Source organism: Phragmites australis, chromosome 17, assembly GCF_958298935.1.
Source record: "Phragmites australis chromosome 17, lpPhrAust1.1, whole genome shotgun sequence".
Taxonomy (NCBI): domain Eukaryota; kingdom Viridiplantae; phylum Streptophyta; class Magnoliopsida; order Poales; family Poaceae; genus Phragmites; species Phragmites australis.
The window spans coordinates 22,778,543-22,799,178 of record NC_084937.1 but is presented as its reverse complement, the minus strand read 5'-3'; the positions used below and the strand labels follow the sequence as shown (position 1 = coordinate 22,799,178).

The window sequence follows — 20,636 nt, the reverse complement described above, 5'->3', positions numbered from 1 at the left end:
GGCACGCTCCCTCTCCCTTCTTTTTATTTGATATTTTAGGAGTTAAGAAAATGTTCTATTCAATTGATATTATTGGATTTTCTTTAATTTTATCTGTTGTTAAAGGGATAGTATCTACATGTTCCTAGATTGCCCTTTCAGACTGTTTATGATAAATGGTCACACGCCGTTACATACACGCACATAGCAACAATGTTTAACATAATTAGTGACTGTTTATCACAAACGGTCCCACGACATTATATAGGCATACATGATTCATAGTAACATCACAGTAAAAAAAATACGACTAACATAGTCCCGCAAAAAATGACCACCCGCACGAGCATTTTCGGTGTCCCGGAGCAAGTTTGTCATCTCACTGGAACCCATCACATATAGAGATGAAAAATAAATAGCAGATATTTATATTATCCGATATTCGTATTTGGTCAAACATAAATGTGGTAACAAAAATTTGTATCTGATTAACAGTCATATACGAATATATATATATATATATATATATATATATATATATATATATATATATATATATGTGGATATATTGGAATTTGTTTTTCCAAAAATAAATATGAATATATATAGTATCTGTATTTGAATATGTAGAAATACTTATATGAAATATAAATATAAGTAACATAAAGTTATATTCTTTTATCTTATTCTATTACTTAATTCTTTCAATCCTACATATTATTTTACTATTTCATATTTTACGACGTATACTATAGCAATATATTTGGTCCTTTCATCTCCCATCCAACATCCAAAATTATTTAAAGTCACGGTATTGTATTAAAAATGACTCTTTGCATTAAGGTGAAGGATCAATCCACCGAAAATGAAATTCTTTATGTTGAATTATCATCCTACTCATGTCAAACTCTAAATCTAAGTGGACCCAGAATCCTACTAAACATAAACTACATGAATAGCTTCACTTCGAAGAGGGATCAAAACTTTTGTTCCAAAACGGTGGTGTACGAACTATTGACGCCACGCCACGATCATGGTTATGCGTTACATGCACCTCGCAGAACACGATTGACATTCTTATGACCTAATCAGTGCACTGCCAGGGGCGGTGCTTTTCGGAAGGTTCAGACCCCTGCCACGTTGTCTTCGTTTTCATACGTTCACAAAAATGGTGTGATTCGGGTAGGAGCAACCAGTGCTCCGCAGCATGAGGCTTTGTATTCCTCTTCATTACTTGTATATATATGTTATAGATTTATTAGTATGTATCTTATGGTGCATATAAGATATAACGTGTGTTTAGATATATGTTTAGATGTTACAGTTTGTACCACAGTATTAAACTAAAAAAAATACTTTCGCTCGCACCCACAGCAATCCTATCCAGATCGTGTTCCGCCATACAGATCAGCCGTCCAGTCGCCGCTCGATGTGTGGTGTTGGTGTGTACTTGGATCCTTCCGCTACACTCCCATGCATGCAAAACGCAAAAGCAAGTGTATTACTAACAGCTACTTGGACAGCCTGCAAAAAATTAATCATGCAGTCCCTTTTTTTCCGAAACCATTACTCCTCTGATTCATAAGAAATGTCATTTTAGATTGTACGTAATTAACTGTTTAAAATTTTAGCTACAAATCATTTTTTTATTGAGTTTGGTTATTTAAAAATAACAACGATAGATTTATTTTAAAAAATATTTTTATAATAATATACTTGTGCTATATGTTATTAATATATTATATTAAAAATAGTAGTTAAAATTTTATTTTAAAAACAGTGTTGGTTTCTAAAATAGCATTTATTTTAACCTGGAGTGAGTACTTCGAATCACTTGATCACTGACAAGTCTGTATAAAGATATTGGAAGTACAAAAGAAATCAGAGGGCTGCTTGATGCTTAAGCGCGAGGGCCATGGCATGGTGGACCAGATCGCTTGCTAATCGTATGTCCTGAAGTGGTAAAAGTAGGTGTATGTAAAATAGTTCTAGTATGCTGAGTATGAGTACCACGATGAGAAAAATATGGTCTATCAAAGCGTCAAGACTTAAAGCCTTTTACACGTGGACTAAAACCATATGAGTCATGGCAAAAATATGGTCTCTAGGAAGAAACCGAAAAACGCTAGGGACTTGTGAGTGAAAGCGGGAAAAATGCTTATGTACACCAACAGAGGGGCGATACATATCCCGGGTGCTCCACTTCCAATCACGCTACTCATCTCTCCTACAGCAAAAGAAAAATCCAACCAAGTGACTTTTTCTCTAGCAGTAGATACAATGATAGGTCTCTCGGGAACTCGTCTGCCGGTCACTTGGGGCTCTATCATCTTAGGCTGTGGAGATCTCTTGGGATATGGTATAGGTTTCTTCTTTGTGGGTTGAGGAATGTGTTTCTCGACGGGTTGTGGTGTGACATTAATTTTGTACTTCTCAGCTTCTAGGGTAGTAGGTGTGGTGAATACAATCTTACTCTCTCCATTGTAAGCCACCATCTCAAAACCCAACTCAAGAGCCAAACCCACATTGTCAACACATATTTTGTTCTTGCCTAAGATCAAATTCATTTTCCCTTTACTCTCTGAGCACTTCTCCACCAGAGAAAGGAGATACTCATTCTCAGTCAAAAGCTTTTGAACTTGCTCTCTAACCCAGCTGAGTTTGTCCTGAAAGATGGTGTAGATTGAACAATTTAACTGCACATCCTTAGAGCTCCCAGCACTCTCCAATCTATACTCTAGCTGCTTCAGGCGCTTGTCTTTCAGTTTAACATCATTTACAAGCAAATAGCAATTCTTACAAGTATCTAAGAGAGTAGATCTAGACTCCTCCTCAAGGAGCATCTTCTCGGCACTCTCAAGCCTACTGGCGACTTGAGCATGCACATTACAAAGCTTAGCAAGTTCAGCGATGACAATTAGGCAACTCTCACACTCTTTAATATCGGGCCTAGACCTAAGCAATGTAAGTTCAGTAGAGATAGACTCACACTTAGGCCTAAGATCCTTCAACTCACGCACAACTTACTTAAATAACCAATCCTTACTAACGAGAGCATCATTCAAGGTATCGCCTTAGATGGAAAGCTGGTCATAAGAAGGTAATATCTTAGAAGGATCTAGCTCGGGATCGCTGTCGTTGTTATTGTTGTCCGCTATAAGCAGAGGCCAGTGAAGTCCTTGGTCTTTTTCTTGTTTTTTGCTTGCGATTCATCCTCCTCCGAGATCTCATCATCGCTAGAAGAAGTGTCGATGTCGCTGAGAGCCACCACGAACGCACTAGAAGTCGTCTTGGCCGTCTTCTTAGCCATCTTGTCACAGTTCTTCTTGAAGAATGGCTTCTTATTCTTCTTCTTGTGCTTGTTGTAGTCGTGGTCACCGTCCTCCCTCTTCTTGAGCTGGGGCAGTCCACCTTGAAGTGGGTAGTGTCATCGCACTCAAAGCAGGCACGAGAACCACCCCTCCTCCGGTCTTGACGATTGTTGTAGAAGTGGGTGCACTTCTTCACGATCAGCGCAAGATCCTTATCATCCAGCGCGTTCACCTGCTCCTCTGCGACAGAAACTAATGAAGACAAAGCAAATTCACTCAATGAAGTGTTAGCATAAGAAAAGTCAGCTGCAGACTGATTGCCACCACCAAATCCAGAAACCCACTCCATGTTCTAAGACAGGGGATTTTCGAGATTGATTCAAGTCGCCTTAGCGATCTCGGTGGATTTGAGCTTACTGAAGAGCTCATCACAAGTCAATGTATCGTAACTGGGAGACTCTTCAATGCTCGAGATCTTCATTTACCATATGCTACGGTCAAGAGCATAGAGAAGCTTGATCACTCTCTCATAGTCAAAAGAGGGCAAAACATTAGTTGATCAAAGATTGCTAACAATCCTATCAAAGCGAGCAAACATCACATCCAAAGACTCTCTGGGACATTTCACAAAAATTTGGTATTCTTAGTTGGACGTGCTTTGACGTCTGATCTTAATCTGATTAGTGCCTTCATGAAAGATACTTAGAGTATTCCAGATCTCCCGGGCAGTACGGATGTGTTGGACTCTGTCAAACTCATTCCGACTCAGACTAGTGAACAAAATATTTCTAGCCTTATTGTTGGTCTCATACTGTTCATTTCAACCTGAATCATGCGAGCAGTATAGATCTCGTAATTGGAATCAACTACTTCCCATATCGTACTTCCTTGGCTTAGAAGATAATCCTTTATGCGCACCTTCTGGTACGAAAAATCACGGCCATCAAACTACAAAATTTTCTCACTTCTCTCCATGTTGCCTACGGATCACAAAGCCGATTAAGGTCAATAAGTGATAAAGCTGGCTCTGATACCAATTATAAGAAAGAGATTGATGATTAGAGGGGGTGAATGTGCGCCTAAACAAATTTCTTGCGAAATCTATGGTCTTTTCCTATTTGGATTACTCAACGCACCTCAAAACTCAAGCAAAAGCAAAAATCGAGAGAAGTTTTAACAAGAGAAAATTGAGATAACACGACTCCACAGATGGTATATGAACCATATGTTTCATTTAAGATCTATCCGTGTGTCTTAGCACTCGAAAGATCACAACTAGCAAACAAACAAGAAAAGATGAACACCAAGCAACGAAACTCTCCAAATTGATTGTCTAGAGATAAGAGAATTCAAGATCTCATCCCATAAGTATATGTATGTAAATTTTATACCTCTAGCAACAAGAAGAATGATCTCATAAGGTGCTGAAATTTCAGCCTAAAAACAAAAATCAAAATCAAAACCAGAAAAGGAAAACTTGCACACAAGGCAATAGAACCAAGAGAGGAAAACTAAAAGGAGGAGAATTTAAGCATATGAAACAAAATAATCTTCATTACTCAAAGAGGTAAACCCTATTTTAAGCAGATTACATAGATTTTTCTCTCAAAACTCTCACATATTACATAGGCTAAGCACTCATCCTACTCTCCAATAAAACTCTAGCACAATGCTTTCATATGGGTGGCACAAATGGCTCAAATGGCTGGTTCTTCCTCTCGCATAGCCCTACCCCTCTATTTATAGATCTAGAAAATTTGACCTCCAAGTTTCCTAACTTTTTTCCTAAAATACCGCTATCTTATAGTACATTTCTACCTACCACCGAGGGTATTTTAGTCCATTTTTTCTCCATTCATCGAACGTCCGTGACACATTTATAACTTAGCTTCGCATCGACACAAGCTCCACGATGGTGTCACGTACTCCTCCAGTCCTCCCACGGTTTTGAGACCAAACTGTGAAACCCTAGCACACTTCTTAAAGCATGACTAGCTGCCACTTGCTTCCACCTAAAGCAAGCGCTCCGATGATGACGTGTGTCCTCCGTCTTGCGATCTTAACCACCAACAAGTCTCTCCCACTCCCGATCCCTCGGACCATCTTGTTACTTGCACTGGTATTCATTTCGCTTTACTTTGTCAACATACCATCTTCATCATCCATTATATGCTTTGCTTGACCTTCATGTTACAGCTAGGATCACTATTGAATCTGCCCGACCCTCCTTGATCGTCCGGCACCAAGCATCCGCTAGTCCTGATCACCCGTCGTTGACCGCCAAGTTGCATTCATCACCTGCACACCTTGAAACAAGCAAACACATTTCTTCACACTCCAAAACATCTCCAGGTTAGCACAAAATCAAAAACTTCAACTCATAGTACATCCGGCAGAAAACATGAACATTGGATGTTCCGGTGTGTTCTGCTCCTGAACACCAGACCATCCGGTGAGTGTAACACTATCTGTTCCAGGAAAACTTTGCTCTCTGCAAGAAAGGATCTGGTGAAAGCTTCCGGTGATCTTATGTCCATCATCGGATAATCTGGTGTGTGTCAATCCACTGAACCACCCATTTGCAACCTCTCTGAAAAAAAAAGGTCCGGTGCATTCTCCGGTGTTCACAATCTCAGCACTAGACTATCCGATGTACATAATCAAATTTGACGCTAAAAATCTCCTCTCTGCAGAAAATACTTTGTCGCTCTTAAAGTCCCTCACTGGACTAGTGTTTGCTTTCATTTCTGCTTCAGCACTGAAAATGCTCCGGTGATACCCTCCGGTGTAACCACCACATTCACTGGACCTTTCAGTGCATTGATCTCTAATTTCACCCGAAAAATTGCTCTCCAGAAGAAATAGTCCGCCGAGTACATACTGCCCACACCGGAACTTCTGGTGAACACCGGAACATTAGATGTTCATACCAGAACTTTTGGTGTGTGTAATTTTTCTACATACAAAGAAGAATTTGTCAGTTCCAAACACTACCAACTCGAGTTAGACATGAACAAGAACAAACATCGACAAACACATGCTAACCAAGTTCAAGACATATCAACTGTTATCAATGCCTCATCACATACAAACTAAGACACTTCTTCACTTGGTTTCTCAATCATAACCCATAAATAAAATAGTATCATCTACATATCGAAGTATTAATATATCATCATCAATCAAAAGAGGAGCAACTCCCAAGATTTGATCCTCCTCTTTCACCCTTGCTATTAAGATGGCTAACATATCTACCAACATATTGGAGAAAGAGGGTCTCTCTATCTCAAACCTTTTTTTTTTCGTTTGGAAGTGCCTCTCCATGTTTACTTTGGCACTACACTCCTACCAAAAACAAATTATTCTATCCATTTGCACCACACTGGAGAGAACTCATTCATTCGAAGTGTTTGCTGTAGGAATAGCCATTTTACTTTACCATAAGTTTTTGCAAAATGTAATTTTAAAATAACTCCATTAAGCTTCATTCTATGCATTTCATGAATACTTTTATGTAATATGACCACATTCTCCATTATGTATCTATCCAGTATGAAAGTTGTTTATGTTGGTCTAATCACCTTTCGTATGACTTGAGCTATCGTGCTAACATCAACCTTAGTAAAGATTTTAAAACTGGTATTATAAAGTAGATAAATAGGTTTGTACTGTTGAATCTGTGTGACATATGTTTTGTTTTGTAGCGATGCTATAATGCCAAAATTTAGACTAAAAAGGGACCAGGTTCTTTGGTGAAATTCATAAAATAATACCATAAGATCTGCTTTTATGACTTTAAAAACCTGATAAAATTCCACGGGAACCCACATGGGCCATGAGCTTTATTTTGTTTGATTGATGAACGGTGTATAAAAATTGGCGAAGGACAATGTTGGCGCGACGTGCTGCCCCCACAAAAGAAAATTAACTGCTTTAATTGATGGAGAACTCCCAACGCCTGAACCCGAAATATTTCAGGCACTTCTTGTACTAATACACTTGTTATATGTTCCATGTGATTGTGGTGGATGACAACGCCATGGAATCCCCGATGAAGGGAAACAAAGGTTTCAACTAATCTAGGCCAAATATAGTTGATGTCAAACTGTCGATGCTTTTACATGTAATTTAACATAACGACAAAAGAATACGCGTCGTGCGTACATGCTGCATACAGAGTACAGACTACAGAAACAGCAAATAGACTGTACTTGTACATGCTTTCACCACTTTTGTTTTAGGGCAATGCTTTGGGCACTTTACGACATGCCCAATCCATTGTTGAAATTTGATACTGTCTTACTTTTTTTTTTCTAATCACGATGTTTTTAGCACAACGCACACATATGAAATCCACACACTGTTTGTAGTGAACCAAGTCTCACTCCTCTCCCATTGCGACGACGACAGTTTTCTTTTGCAGTTTTAAACAAGTTTGCCAAAACTAGATTTGAAGGAACGAACAAATTAACTTCAAATATAGACAAATAGACGCCATACTGCAGCATTATTTTTTAACGAAATACTGCAGCGTTATTGGCATTGCAAGAAATGCACATAGTAATCACGATGTTTTGACGGTATTTTTTTGGATCTTAACAAGGTGCCCCATGGACAATGGCGGCGCGGTTGGCCGCGAGGCTGGTCGTGCCGTACACGGGCAGCTCGTCGCCGCCGGAGCCGCGAAGGCTCTCCAGCTCGAAGAGGTCGGAGCTGGAGTCGCTCCCCTCCTCGTCCTCCTCCAACTGTTCGAGGCTCCGCACCAGCTCCTCCACCCTGCGCCGCACCACTGACGCCTCGGCGTCCGGGCAGAACCTCACCGACCGCTGCTCCGACGCTTCCGGCGCGTCCACCGCTTTCGCAGTGCTGCACGTCGCAGGCATGCACGATGCTTGTGGCGGAGCCAGCGCGATTGGCGGTGGAGCAGCGGCCTGAGTCTTGGGCTTCCTTTGGAGGCGTGCTGAGGTGAACAGAGCCTTGAGGGCGCACGCGAACGTCGCCGGGGACGGCGGCAGTGGCCCCGTCGACGACTGCGAAGGGCTCCTTGGCCGGATTCTTGCGCCGGGGAAGCACGGCCTACTCTTCTTCTTCTTTCCTTCGCTCCTAGGTGACGCTGCTGCCTCCTCGGCGTCTGCGGCGATTACTTCAACAGACTGCCGCGGCTGAGGCGGGCTGTTGCGGCGGCGGCGCGTAGACTCAGTGTCGGTGGTCGACACGGACGAGCAGCAGAAGCTGCTGTAGCTAGCCGACGAGTCCGACGAGGACGTGGTGGACGACGCGTACCAGGAATGGCGCGGGCGCGCAACCACCTTCGTAACCCCCCGGCGCCTGTCCCTGTCTGCGGCCGTGGCCTGCCTCGGCTTGGCCGCCTCCTTCGCCCACCAGAACTGCGGCGGAGCCATCGCCTTCTCCTCTGACAAGCGCGCGGCGTCAACAACATCCGCACCATCGCCCTCGTCAAGGGAGCGGTAGATGGCGTCCAGGAGCGAGGCCGAGAAGGACCCGCTGGACGCCTGCCTTCGCTCCCCGCGCGCCCGGCGTGGCGGCGGGGGCGGGGGCGGGGGCAGGGGCCTGCCGCCGTGGCAATGGCCGCGCCGCTCCATGTCAAAGAACTGCGCAATGATCACACAACCAGCAGCGCAAATAAGGCGAGGGAGATGTGAAGTGGAAGAGGCGAGGAAGGTGGATGCATGGAATCGATGAGGCTGGGGAAGATCGAGGTCGAGACGTGCTCGGTAAGGCTTATATAAGTTGGTGCCTTGGTGGTGCGTGCCGCGGAGCTGTGGAATCCACCGCGTCGGTGTGTCAGCTTGTGTCCTTCGCGGCTTCACTCGCGTCGCGGCCACCAAACGAGTTCGGCGGGCGCGGCAAATTATTAGCCGACCTGCCGCTGTATGATTGCCCGCCCGTCTGCCGGGCGTCCACTCACCGCGCGCGGACGGATGCACAGGTGAAATGGCATGGGCATCCAGCCTACTGCTGCACTTGCTCTGGAGTCTGGACGAGTGGTGGAGACTCACAGCTCGTCAGAGCACTTTCAAAAACCAAGCCAAATTATTGGAGTGGAGACAAGGTGAAGCGGGCGACCGGCCCCTGACCAGCTCAGCTTGCCTGATCATGTCTTGCGCGGACAAATTGCACGGGACCAGGCATGGCTTGGTGATGGCATGTAAGCCAGCCAACCGAGCTTCACGAAATTGGAGTTGGTTCTAGCTTGAGCACGCTGCATGCAAGACTTTTGCTCTTCTTGAGACGTCTGCGAGGAACCATCTTACAGACACCCATATCCACCGTCCGGTCAATGCACAATGCGATATGCACCGTCGACTGGCGAGCCTAGGCGACGAGGACTCTGTGCAACTTGGCGGTGCTCGACGACTCCTTCACCATTCTCATCCCCGTTTTCTTTCCACTATGTTCATCTCATCTTCCCCTCTCTCCTTGTCTTCCAAATTATATTTGCTGGTTAGAATATATAGCCTTGACCTATTATATTTGAACAATTCTTAATAAATTTGAAATGCTCAACATATAAAAAGAGTTTGTAGTTCTTTAGTCTCACATTGTTATTGAAGGTGTAAGGAGACCAACTTAAAATGAGTTCTCTCATTTACCTCTTAGCTCATGAAGACTAGAAGAACATGCTCGCTCGCTCGACTCGTCGGGCCGAGCCGTGGCCGGGGCCGGGGCGAAGGGCACGAGCGTACAACACCAACGTGAATGGTCTGTTGAAATTAGATCTAGTTGCTTACGTATGGGTAGCCTTTTTTGCAAATATTATTCTTTTGCTATGTGAGAAAATAATCAGCACCACCACCACATGAAAATACAATGAATTAAGGTTTTGCCCCGCCCCCCCCCCCCCCTCTCTCTAGTAGGTCGCTACAGGTAGACTATCCTATTCTGCTGCGCCACTGTGCACTTGTGATTGGGAGAGGAAGTCTTCGAAACTCGTCGTCTTGAGATCTTGTATTGAGAGCGGATAAATAAGATTTTTGGAAGCGCTTCGCTCGATTATCTGTGATCCGCTTCCTCATTGTCATTGATTGCTCACGATCTGCTTATTTTTCGCCGTCACCTTCTGCGTCATCATAACAGGTCTTCTGCGTCTCTCATCGTCGATCGGTACGTTCGTTATGATTAATCTTTTTTTAATTATATTTGTCATGTCGAGCTGTATTCCATTGTTTCTGTTATTAAGTATACTAGAGATGAATAGTTCTATTATATATATATGTCTAGTTTATACTCTTGCTACTAATAATGACGATATATCACTTCTTATTCATAATTTATCTAGTAATTACATTAAACCTAAAAGTGTGCTTTTATCTAACATTGCTATCGTTGATGATTTTCCTAGCCGCCACTAGCTGGAAGCAAGGATTTAAATTTCGCCGAAATTTCATCCCTTTTCCTTTTTGATAGAGGAACTTGGTTTCCTCTAGAGCTTCATATGGAAATATTTGGTCAATGGTCCGGCCCAAATGAGAAATCGGCCCAATGTATGGAAATATTATGCAGTTGCAGCGAGGACCGAACCACATCGACAGTTTGAACTCTGATCCATCGTGGACGCTACGCCGATGAGCAACGCGCACCGCGGCCTCCGCCGCCGTCTTGCCGGCCCCTTCTCATCGGCGCCCTCACAGAACCTTCGTCCCGACGAACAGGTACAGCACACATCCTGCGTGGCTGCGTCACAGCTTGAATACACCGATCCGCAGTTCGGCAGCTGTTTTACACTTTGTTCTACACATGGTGCTGTGATCTTCCCAAGGTCGCGAAGCTGATGGATGAGGTCCAATGGCAGAGGGATCTCAAGGAGACGTACTAGACCCGGCTGGAAAGCACGCAGGGGTACCTCGGGTTCTGCCTCGAGGTCGCCCAGGAGCACGGCTTCCTGCACCTCATATCCGACAACGCGAAGCAGCGCTCGCCGCGCCGCGACGCCAAAGCCGAACCCGCGACGGCCGACGACGACGAAGACGAGCCAGTGGAGACGCCGCCCTGCGACCCGTACCTGACCGCCACGCGGGAATTCGCCGTGCAGCACGGCTTGTTCATCGCGCCGGACGAGGTAATGATCAATCAAGAACTCGCAGAAAAACATGCATACGCGCGCGCTTCCAGTTGCTGTACGTGACCACTGACCAGACAGTGCTCCGGTCCTGGAACAGATCGAGCTGCACGAGGTGATAGGCCAGGGGACGGCGGGGGACATACACCGAGCGACGTGGAGGGGGCTCGACGTGGCTGTGAAACCGGAGTTCTTCTGCTCCAATCAGATCCGGTTCTGATATTTCGGTAGCCTCGAGTGAGATTAAAAATAAGACTCTCATTAAATATAAATTTTGAAATATTTATATAGCACATTGACTAAAAATAATAGTGTTATATTTTTTATATCAAACAAATAGCAGTAATATACCAGTGTACACAATAGTATACATATCAATTTGCTTTTAGATCGGGCAGAACACATACACAATAGTATACATATACATAAGGGCCCCCTGGGTTTTGGGGCCCAGGGCGACAGGGCCGGCCCTGGCTCCAACCAGAGTGGCGAGGCCTTCTTCGCGTGCATGCGATCCCTTGACGCGTGCATGCGACCCCTGAGAGCTGCTTCCTGGTGACGGAGCTGCTGAGCGGGGCGATGCTGGGGGAGTGGCTGCACGAGAGAAGGGAACGACGGTCACGGGAGTTGCCGCCGCCACCGCAACTGATGGACAAGGTGAGTAGGGCGCTGGAGATCGCGCTGGCCATGCGGCACCTCCACGAGCAGAGACGCTCAGGATTGTGCACCGCGACCTAAAGCCCAGCAACGTGTTGCTCGATGCTGATCTGCGCACGCGGGTAGCGGACTTCGACTGTGCTAGGTTCTTGCCGGATGAAAAGGAATCGCTCACCGGCGAGACGGGTAAGAGGCGTCACTATTAGAGATATATTTGTACAGTTATAGTCTTCTTAGTTTAGCTCCTCTAATTAAGGATCTGTAATTTCCTAATACTGATTCAATCCAGCTATATATGAAAAGTCACCTCAGCCATTGGCTTGTGCGGTGATTTGCATCTATTCCCCTTCTCTCTTATTCTCTACATGGTATCAGAGACAATCACGTCTTGATCTCTTCTGCGGCCTCCCACCTAGCGCCGCCCTTATGTTGCTCGCTGGCACAAGTGCTGGTACTGGCACTGCCCCTTCTGATGCCTTGGTTGTTGTTGCACCGCCAACCTTCATCAACCCGTTCTACATCGTCGTCGTCAAGTCACACGTCCCGATGGTACTTGACTCCAAGTGCTCCAACTACACCAAGTGGTCCTCTTTCTTCGAGTCCATGTGTGGCAAGTTTGGGTTCAAGGCGCACATCGACAGCTCTGCACTGACGAAACTAGATGATGCACAATGGGCTCAGGATGGCTGCGTCGTTTGTAGCTGGTTGTACGGCTCCATCAGCAACGATGTCCTCGACATCTCCATGGAACCAAACCAATACATGTATGCTCTGGGTGTCCATCGAGCAACTGTTCCACGATAACAAGGAATCTTGTGCCATATTCCTCAGCAACGAATTCCACTCAATGGTTCAAGGCGATCTCTCCATCTCCGACTACTGCCAGCGCCTCAAAACATTGATAGATTCCCTGCGTGATGTTGGCCACTCCATCACCGAACCGCAGCTCATCCTCAACATGCTTCACGGTCTCAATTCCCGCTTCTCCAACACCACCGACGACATCGCCAACTCGACAACATTCCCCTCCTTCGCCAAGGCGCGCTCCATGCTCACCTTGAAGGAGCTTTTCCTGGCGAATGAAGGCAAGGTCACCGCTGACACCGTCCTTATTGCGTCTACACCAACTACGCCTTGCGGCCCGGGTGGGTGCCGCTTCTTGGCGCCCTCCCCCTCCTTGGCTAGCGGCGTAGCAGCAACGACAACAATCGTGGCAGCAATAATTGTTGTGGCAAGAACAACACCGATTCATCCTCGTCGTCGTGTGGCCCCACTTCGCAGCCCACCGACCCTTGGTTCTACTTCAACTCGAGGTTCGCTGCTCCCGGCACCCCCTATGCCCATGCTCCTCCAAGTGTTGGCATCCTCGGGCCATACCCTCAGGCGCACACTATCTTCGCGCCGGCACAGGTGTCTCCACCGCCCACACGAATTTGGGACCAGGCTAGTCTCATCGCTTCCATGAACCAACCCGTCGTTTAGGGACAAGGCAACTGGGTCATGGACATCGGCGCCACTTCGCACATGGCGTCGATTGATGGTATCCTCCTGTCCCGTCTCCCTTCCTCTCATTCTGTTGTTACTGTTGGTAATGGCTCCAATATTCATGTTGTCTCTCATGATCATTCTATTCTCCATACTAATTCCTCCAAATTTCTTTTGAACAACGTCCTTATGTTCGAAATCTTCTTTCAGTTCGTCAGTTTACACGTGACAATAACTGTTCTATTGAATTTGACCCTCTCGGTTTTTTTTGTCAAGGACCTCAAAACCCAACGCGTGATTCTTCGCTGCAATAGCATCGGCGACCTCTACACTTTGTCCCCGGCTGCCTCCATTGTTGCCCCTCACACCTACCTCACCACATCGTCCACCCTTTGGCATCAATGACTTGGCCATCTTGGTCCTGCCATCCTCGACACACTCAATACATCATCTCTTATTTCATGTAATAAGCTAGATCGCTCATTGTGCCATGCATGTCAGCTAGGCAAACATGTGTGTCTTCCTTTTATTTCTTCCAACTCGCACACTACTACACCCTTTGAGTTAATTCATTGTGATGTATGTTCATAACCTGTTGCTAGCACTTCAAGATATCAATATTATCTCTTGGTTACTGATGATTTTTCGCATTTCTACTGGACCTTTCCTCTCAAAAAAGATCCGAAGTCTATCAACACATTGCTGCTCTCACTTTGTCCACATATAGTTTAGTCTTCCCTTAAACAATCCAAACAGACAACGGCACAGAATTCATGAATCATACCACAACTCAGTTCTTAGCTTCTCGTGGCATCCTCCTACATCTCTCGTGTCCGTACACCTTGCCGCAAAATGGCAAGGCTAAACGTGCACTTTGCACCATCAATAACGTGGTGCGAACCCTTTTGCTTCATCCTCACATGCCGCCACCTTACTAGGCCGAGGCCCTTGCCACGGCAACACACATCCTCAATCATCGTCCATCCTCATCCATCAACAACCTCATTCCGTTTGAATTACTCTATGGCACACAACCCACATATGATCATATTTGGGTCTTCGATTGTCTGTGTTATCACAACCTTTCCGTGACCACTCCTCACAAACTTGCCCCTCGATCGATCGCTTGTGTCTTCCTTGGTTACCCTAGTTCTCACAAAGGGTATTGTTGCCTAGAACTCACCACTAAATGAATCATCATCTCTCGTCACGTCATTTTCGATGAAAAGCATTTCCCTTTGCCTCCCTCAACTCGGTTCCTAGCACCTCTCTGGATTTTCTTCTCTCGTAGGCACCCAACACTGTTGCCCATGCAACAGCTCCATCAAGGTGTGATGTCGAGCGCTTGTAGTCAAGGTGCACGCACGCTCCATCGTTCAATGACATTGAGCAAATGTGCTTCCTCCCCTTGCTGACCACTCCAACCGCGGCCCAGGCCCATTGTACTGCCTCCGTCGTGGGTCACGCTAGTCCACCCATGGGATCGGTCACTGCCACAAGTCCGATCATTGTGGCTTTTGCGGACACGATTTTGCCTTGGGCTTCACTGCTTGGGGCACCCACCTGCCACTCCGTCGACCACTCGTGCGTCCTCGACAGCCTCTCAACGTTGACCACTCGCACATCCTCGACCAGCACACCCTCGACCACGACATTCCTCAACCAACATAATGTTGTCGCCATCGTCACAGTCGACCATCCCAACTAGCTCGACGGATGCCCATGCGCCGACCACGTCAGTCAGACCTGTTCCACGACCAGCACCTGAGCCTCATCCCATGTAGACGCGGGTTGCCTCAGGCATTGTCAAGCTGGTTGATCAGCTCAATCTCTCGGCAGTGCACTCCTCCATCTCCGTCGTACCAGCTAACTACCACAATGCTCTGGCAGACACTAATTTGAGGTTTGCTATGGCGGAGGAGTACAAAGCTCTTGTTGACAACAACACCTGGCAGCTCATTCTCGACCTCAGGGCACCAATGTTGTGACTGGCAAGTGGATCTTTAAGCATAAGTTCCATTCTGATGGCACACTCGCCTATCACAAGGCGTGATGGGTCATTCGAGACTACTCGCAGTAGCACGACATCGACTACAACGAGACATTCAGTTTGGTGGTCAAACCCTCGACCATCTAGGTTGTTCTGAGTATTGTGGCTTCCTACTCCTGGCCGATTCATCAACTCGATATCAAGAACGCCTTCTTGCATGGCAATTTTGAGGAGACCGTCTATTGTCAATAGCCCTCAGGCTTCGCCGATCCCTCTCGGCAAGATCATGTCTGCCTCCTTCAGAAGTCACTCTATGGCCTCAAGCAGGAGCCTCGCGCTTGGTACTAGCGCTTTGCCACCTACATACGACGCCTCGGCTTTATTGCCTCGACCTCAGAAACGTCTCTGTTTGTTCTTCAAACAGGAGACCATATGGCTTACTTGCTCCTCTATGTGGATGCATCATCCTCACAGCCTCCTCTAGCACTCTACTTTGGCGCCTCACTTAGCAGCTGCACTCAGAGTTCTCCATGATCGATCTCGGCAACTTTCACTTCTTCCTTGGCATCTTAGTCACGCGTTCATCAGCGGGCCTCTTCCTCTCTCAGCACCAGTACGCCATGGATATTCTCCAGCGTGTTAGCATGGCCGAGTGCCACTCAAGGACAACACCCGTGGACACTCGTGCCAAGCTCTTCGCTCGCGATGGCGAACCTGTTGCTGACCCAATAGAGTACAGGAGCCTAGCGGGTGCTCTCCAGTACCTGATCCTCACCCGTCCCGACATCGCCTACGCTTCGCACCAGGTGTGTCTCTTTATGCATGATCCGCGCGAACCGCACCTCACCCTGATCAAACACATTCTAAGATACCTGAAGGGCACCATCGATGTCGGCCTCCACATTGGGACCTCTCCCGTCATCTCCATCATGGCATACTCTGATGCTGACTGGGTGGGGTGTCCTGACTTCAGGCACTCTACATCTAGCTATTGTGTCTATCTCGGTGACAACCTTGTGTCCGGGTCATCCAAGCGCCAGACCACGGTTTCCCGATCCAGTGCCGAAGTCGAGTATCATGATGTCATCCACGTCGTCGCCGAATGTTGCTAGCTGCATCAACTTCTTCAGGAACTACATATCTCCATTGCTTCCGCCACTGTTATCTACTGCGACAATGCCAGCACTATCTACATGTCTTCCAATCCAGTTCAACATTGGCACATGAATCATATTGAGATTGACATTCATTTTGTTCATGAGAAGGTGTCTCTCGGGCATGTTTGAGTCCTTCACGTGCCTTCCACTCACCAGTTCACAAACATAATGACTAAAGACTTACCTGTATAGTTGTTTACTGAGTTCCGCTGCAGTCTTTGCGTCCGGGCTCCTCCCAATACGATTGTGGGCAGGTATTAGAGATATATTTGTATAGTTGTAACCTTCCTAGTTTAGCTCCTCTAATTAAGGATATCTAACTTCTCAATACCGACTCGATCCGGCTATATATGAAAGGCCACCCCAGCCATTGGCTTGTGCGGTGATTTCTGGTAGCTGTAGGACGCGGGACAACGACAAAACGAAGAACTTTTCACAAGTGGTACATATTACTCATCTCCTTTCTATTATTTTGTATTTAGAGTGGCTGACTTACAACTAGCTATGAACTGACAAGTGACAAAGTCGTTTGCCATTGCATACATGGAGACGCTGATACAGGAAGATAAAGCGAGAGTCTTCAAGCGCAGCACGCCCTTCCATGCCCGTAGATGAACCTGGCATCGTCTTCGGTGTACACATGGGTCTCATTCAACAGGCTGCATGTTTTTTTTCCAGAAGGCAAATCAGCAGAGTAATTAGCATATCGATGAACACTGTCATAACTAAGTGTCTGATTAACTGAACAAAAGTATGATACTTACGACTGATGAACGCTTTTGTTCAGTGTGGTAGAGGAAATGAGGGACTCCCCGCTCAGGTAGACAAGCTCTCCCTCTATCCTGTCTTTGATCCTTTCATTGATCTGCTGGGCAGTGAGATCGAATGGATGGTCCGAGGCCTGAAATGCAAATCGCAAGCAGCACATCATCAGGTCACACTGAATGAAATTGGAATGTCAAACGAAACAGCGCACGATAAATTCATGACAGTGTCAGTACCATGACCCAGCCCCAGGTGTCTGCAAACGATGGAACATGAGAAGTGTAAGCTTGAACATCTGCGGCACAAGTAAATTGGCAAACGGTTACAGGCTCAGACAGAAGGTGGCATAGGGTCCCATACTGTTATCATCAGTTAATACAATAGGTGCTGAAGAAACTAGGCAGATGATTAACAGCACTCACATTTGAAGACATGCCTAAGGGTGTTGTAAATCGATGAGAAGACCTCCTTGTGAGTAAGAACACCGGCAGGGCCAGCCTATCGATCACGCAAAGTTATCGACGATATTGCATCAGATTGGTATGCTGCAGCCGATGTCATATCTGAAAGACGGAGAGTTTTTTTAACCATACCTGGGTGACAAAGATGCCGTGGTCATTAAGCTTGGGCTTGACGATATGCTCATAGAACGATTTGGTGTACAGCTGATAGCAGGGGCCTCCTTCCACTGGATCTGCCAGGTCTCCAACTATCACGTCAAACTTCTTACTGCTCTTCTCCAACTCAGCCCTGCATGCATACACAGATGACACTGATGGTACTTGCCAATCAAAAGGACAGACCAAAAGAGTTGTTCTCCAACCTATTCGTGCATAATGGATAATGTGGGGGGTCAATGTCTGCTTCGTACGATCCCAGTGGGCCCATAGCTGTAGGCACGTAGCACTAATACATGCAACTTGTAGATCTCTGATAGCGAATGCTAGTACAGTTTTTAGATCTAAGTTGTTTAGTTAGTCGACCGCAAAAATTATACTCCAACTGATCAACTCTTAACTTTGTGTGCTACCAGAGCAAAAGAACTACGTCATGAAGAACTACGTCGTTCATTTGATATCTGGCCATTCTCTTTTTAAATGTATACCTGGCGTCGTTGATGATGAGGCAGAGCTTATCGCTGTCGAACGCTTCGCGGTTCACCGTCAAGTACGTTCGGCAGAAGTCCACAACCTCCTGACCATGCATAAGTTTGCCACAAAAATGACATAGTAGTAAAGCAATTTTTTTTGTCAATAAGATAACGGATTTGCGAGTTGTTGTGCTGTGCGCCGAGAAGAACAGTTTGGTTCTCCGGGAAACCAACTTTGCAGTGGTAAAAGTTCAGTTGTATTATAGGTTTACTCCGAGTCCAAAGACAGTGCTAGAAATGTTAACGGAGCCTGTGATTTGGTCGCGAGTTATGTCATGCATATAAATACCTGGTCTATGTCGCACATGACCACGCAGTGAACGGTCTTGTGTCGCAGGACTTCCCTCGCTGCAGAGCCCTCACCACCTCCCATGATGAACACGGTCTTCGGGCTGAAGCCACACCAGGAAAGGATGAGCGCATGATGATCAATTGATGTGTGGAAACAATGGTGAATGGGAATAGAAAAGATCAGATCCGCAAAGAAAGCTCTTCTAAATTTGAAAGTGGCACGATGGAGAATTATTGGTAAAATTTTTTTAAAAACTTTTCTGAGTAGCACTACTTACTTTGGATGGAAGAGCAGAGGCGGGTGTATCAAGGACTCGTGGTAGATGAACTCATCCAATTCCGTGCTCTGCATCTTCCCATCGATTATCAAAGCCTGAAGTGTTACCAACAACATAAGTAAAAGAAAGAAGAAAACTGCAGAACCACATGAGATTGAACGATCGAAGCTGTGTGAACGTCGTACCTTCCCAAAATGCTTCGTGTCAAGGAGCGCGATCTCCTGGTACTTGCTCGTCCCCCGGTGCAGCACACTGGCGCAGCAAAAAACAGCAGTGACTCAGTCGTAGTCGTGTGTATCTATCTATCTAGGAAGTATTTTTATACTCTCGAAAATATCTACACCTACATATCTATATCATGATATAGAAATTATTTTATGTGATAAATGGTATGTACATAAATCATATGAGCATATAAAATCGTTCAAGTGATAGGTATATTTTTTAAAGTGGTTTGCACATATTTTTTTAATAGATTACATTTTATATACAAATATAAGGTATTGTCAAAATTTATTAAAATTGATGGATTTTTTTTCAATTTTTCCATGTAGTTCATATCGAAGTACCTCAGAATAAGTATATAAGTATATTTATAATTATAAAAGAGTATATTTAATTTATTTATATGATATATTATAGTAGAGAGTATGTAGTACAGACTAATTTTCTTATATATATAGAGAGACTGCATGCCGCCTCTGTTCAAGGCAAAGGAATCAAATCCGCCGTCTGCATATATTCATTCACCTGTTGAGAGCGTAGCAGAGCTTGAGGTCGTCGTCGATCTCCTCCTCGTACCACTTGCACTCGGCCTCGGCGCGCGGCGCCGGCAGCTGCCGCTGCAGGTGCTTGGCGTTGTAGCCGTTGCCGCTCACCTCGCGGGGCAGAGCCTCAGGGGGCATGGCTCCTACCATGTCGCCGCCTTGTCGCGGCCGGCGAGAGGCGGGCTGCTACTGAGCGTACGGTGGTAGCTTGGCTTGTCACTTTGTGTGACCTGAGTAGGCGTGTGTAGTGTGGCGAGTCCAGTGGCAGTGCGGCGATCTTATATGGGAGTATTGTGGACCAGTTGGGTGGGGCCCAAGTAGCACATGTCATCGTATCATGCATGCATGCGCATGCCATGCATCTAGAGATCGATAGTGGAGGCAAATATTTTAGTAAGAAGTTCAGAATCCTTAGGCCAAAGTTCTAAAAAGAACTGAGGTCAAAGTTTTATAAATCTTATACTTGACTTTGATTTCTATGGATGACAGTCCATTGGACTTTTTAGTTGAAAGCCTCGAAACTAAGCTCAAAGTTCATTCAGTTATTAGTTGGAAGCCCCAATTTTACAGGTTACAGAACGCGCTTCCTACAAAAATACAGGCTAAAACCCAGAAAAATCAAGTATACAACACCAGCACATCACATTAAGTTTACGAGTTCAGGGAGAAGCTAGCGAGGCTAAAAATTCACCTGCCCATAATCACCTTCTCCCCGTGCCGGTGTTT

At 45.8% G+C, this 20,636-nt stretch overlaps 4 protein-coding genes across 4 annotated transcripts; 2 read left to right on the top strand and 2 right to left on the bottom strand.

The window, feature by feature from the left end:
- Positions 1 to 7,685: 7,685 nt before the first annotated feature.
- On the bottom strand, positions 7,686 to 8,990 carry LOC133897734 (protein BIG GRAIN 1-like). Its single transcript, XM_062338551.1, has one exon. It carries the CDS (start codon positions 8,891 to 8,893, stop codon positions 7,886 to 7,888), a length of 1,008 nt encoding a protein of 335 aa, XP_062194535.1. The 5' UTR covers positions 8,894 to 8,990; the 3' UTR covers positions 7,686 to 7,885.
- Positions 8,991 to 10,876: 1,886 nt separating this feature from the next.
- Positions 10,877 to 11,590, top strand: LOC133896978 (uncharacterized). The gene is made up of 3 exons (XM_062337591.1): positions 10,877 to 10,963; positions 11,149 to 11,370; positions 11,471 to 11,590. The coding sequence occupies exons 1-3, from the start codon at positions 10,877 to 10,879 to the stop codon at positions 11,588 to 11,590; spliced, it is 429 nt and encodes a 142-aa protein (XP_062193575.1).
- Positions 11,591 to 16,122: 4,532 nt separating this feature from the next.
- LOC133896977 (uncharacterized mitochondrial protein AtMg00810-like) lies at positions 16,123 to 16,614 on the top strand. Its single transcript, XM_062337590.1, has one exon. It carries the CDS (start codon positions 16,123 to 16,125, stop codon positions 16,612 to 16,614), a length of 492 nt encoding a protein of 163 aa, XP_062193574.1.
- Positions 16,615 to 17,089: 475 nt separating this feature from the next.
- On the bottom strand, positions 17,090 to 20,167 carry LOC133896595 (thermospermine synthase ACAULIS5-like). The gene is made up of 10 exons (XM_062337195.1): positions 19,894 to 20,167; positions 19,329 to 19,395; positions 19,144 to 19,238; positions 18,864 to 18,966; positions 18,530 to 18,618; positions 18,018 to 18,174; positions 17,847 to 17,922; positions 17,661 to 17,719; positions 17,424 to 17,560; positions 17,090 to 17,318 (listed from the first exon to the last, which is right to left on the bottom strand). The coding sequence occupies exons 1-10, from the start codon at positions 20,058 to 20,060 to the stop codon at positions 17,240 to 17,242; spliced, it is 1,029 nt and encodes a 342-aa protein (XP_062193179.1). The 5' UTR covers positions 20,061 to 20,167; the 3' UTR covers positions 17,090 to 17,239.
- Between the last annotated feature and the right edge of the window lie 469 nt (positions 20,168 to 20,636).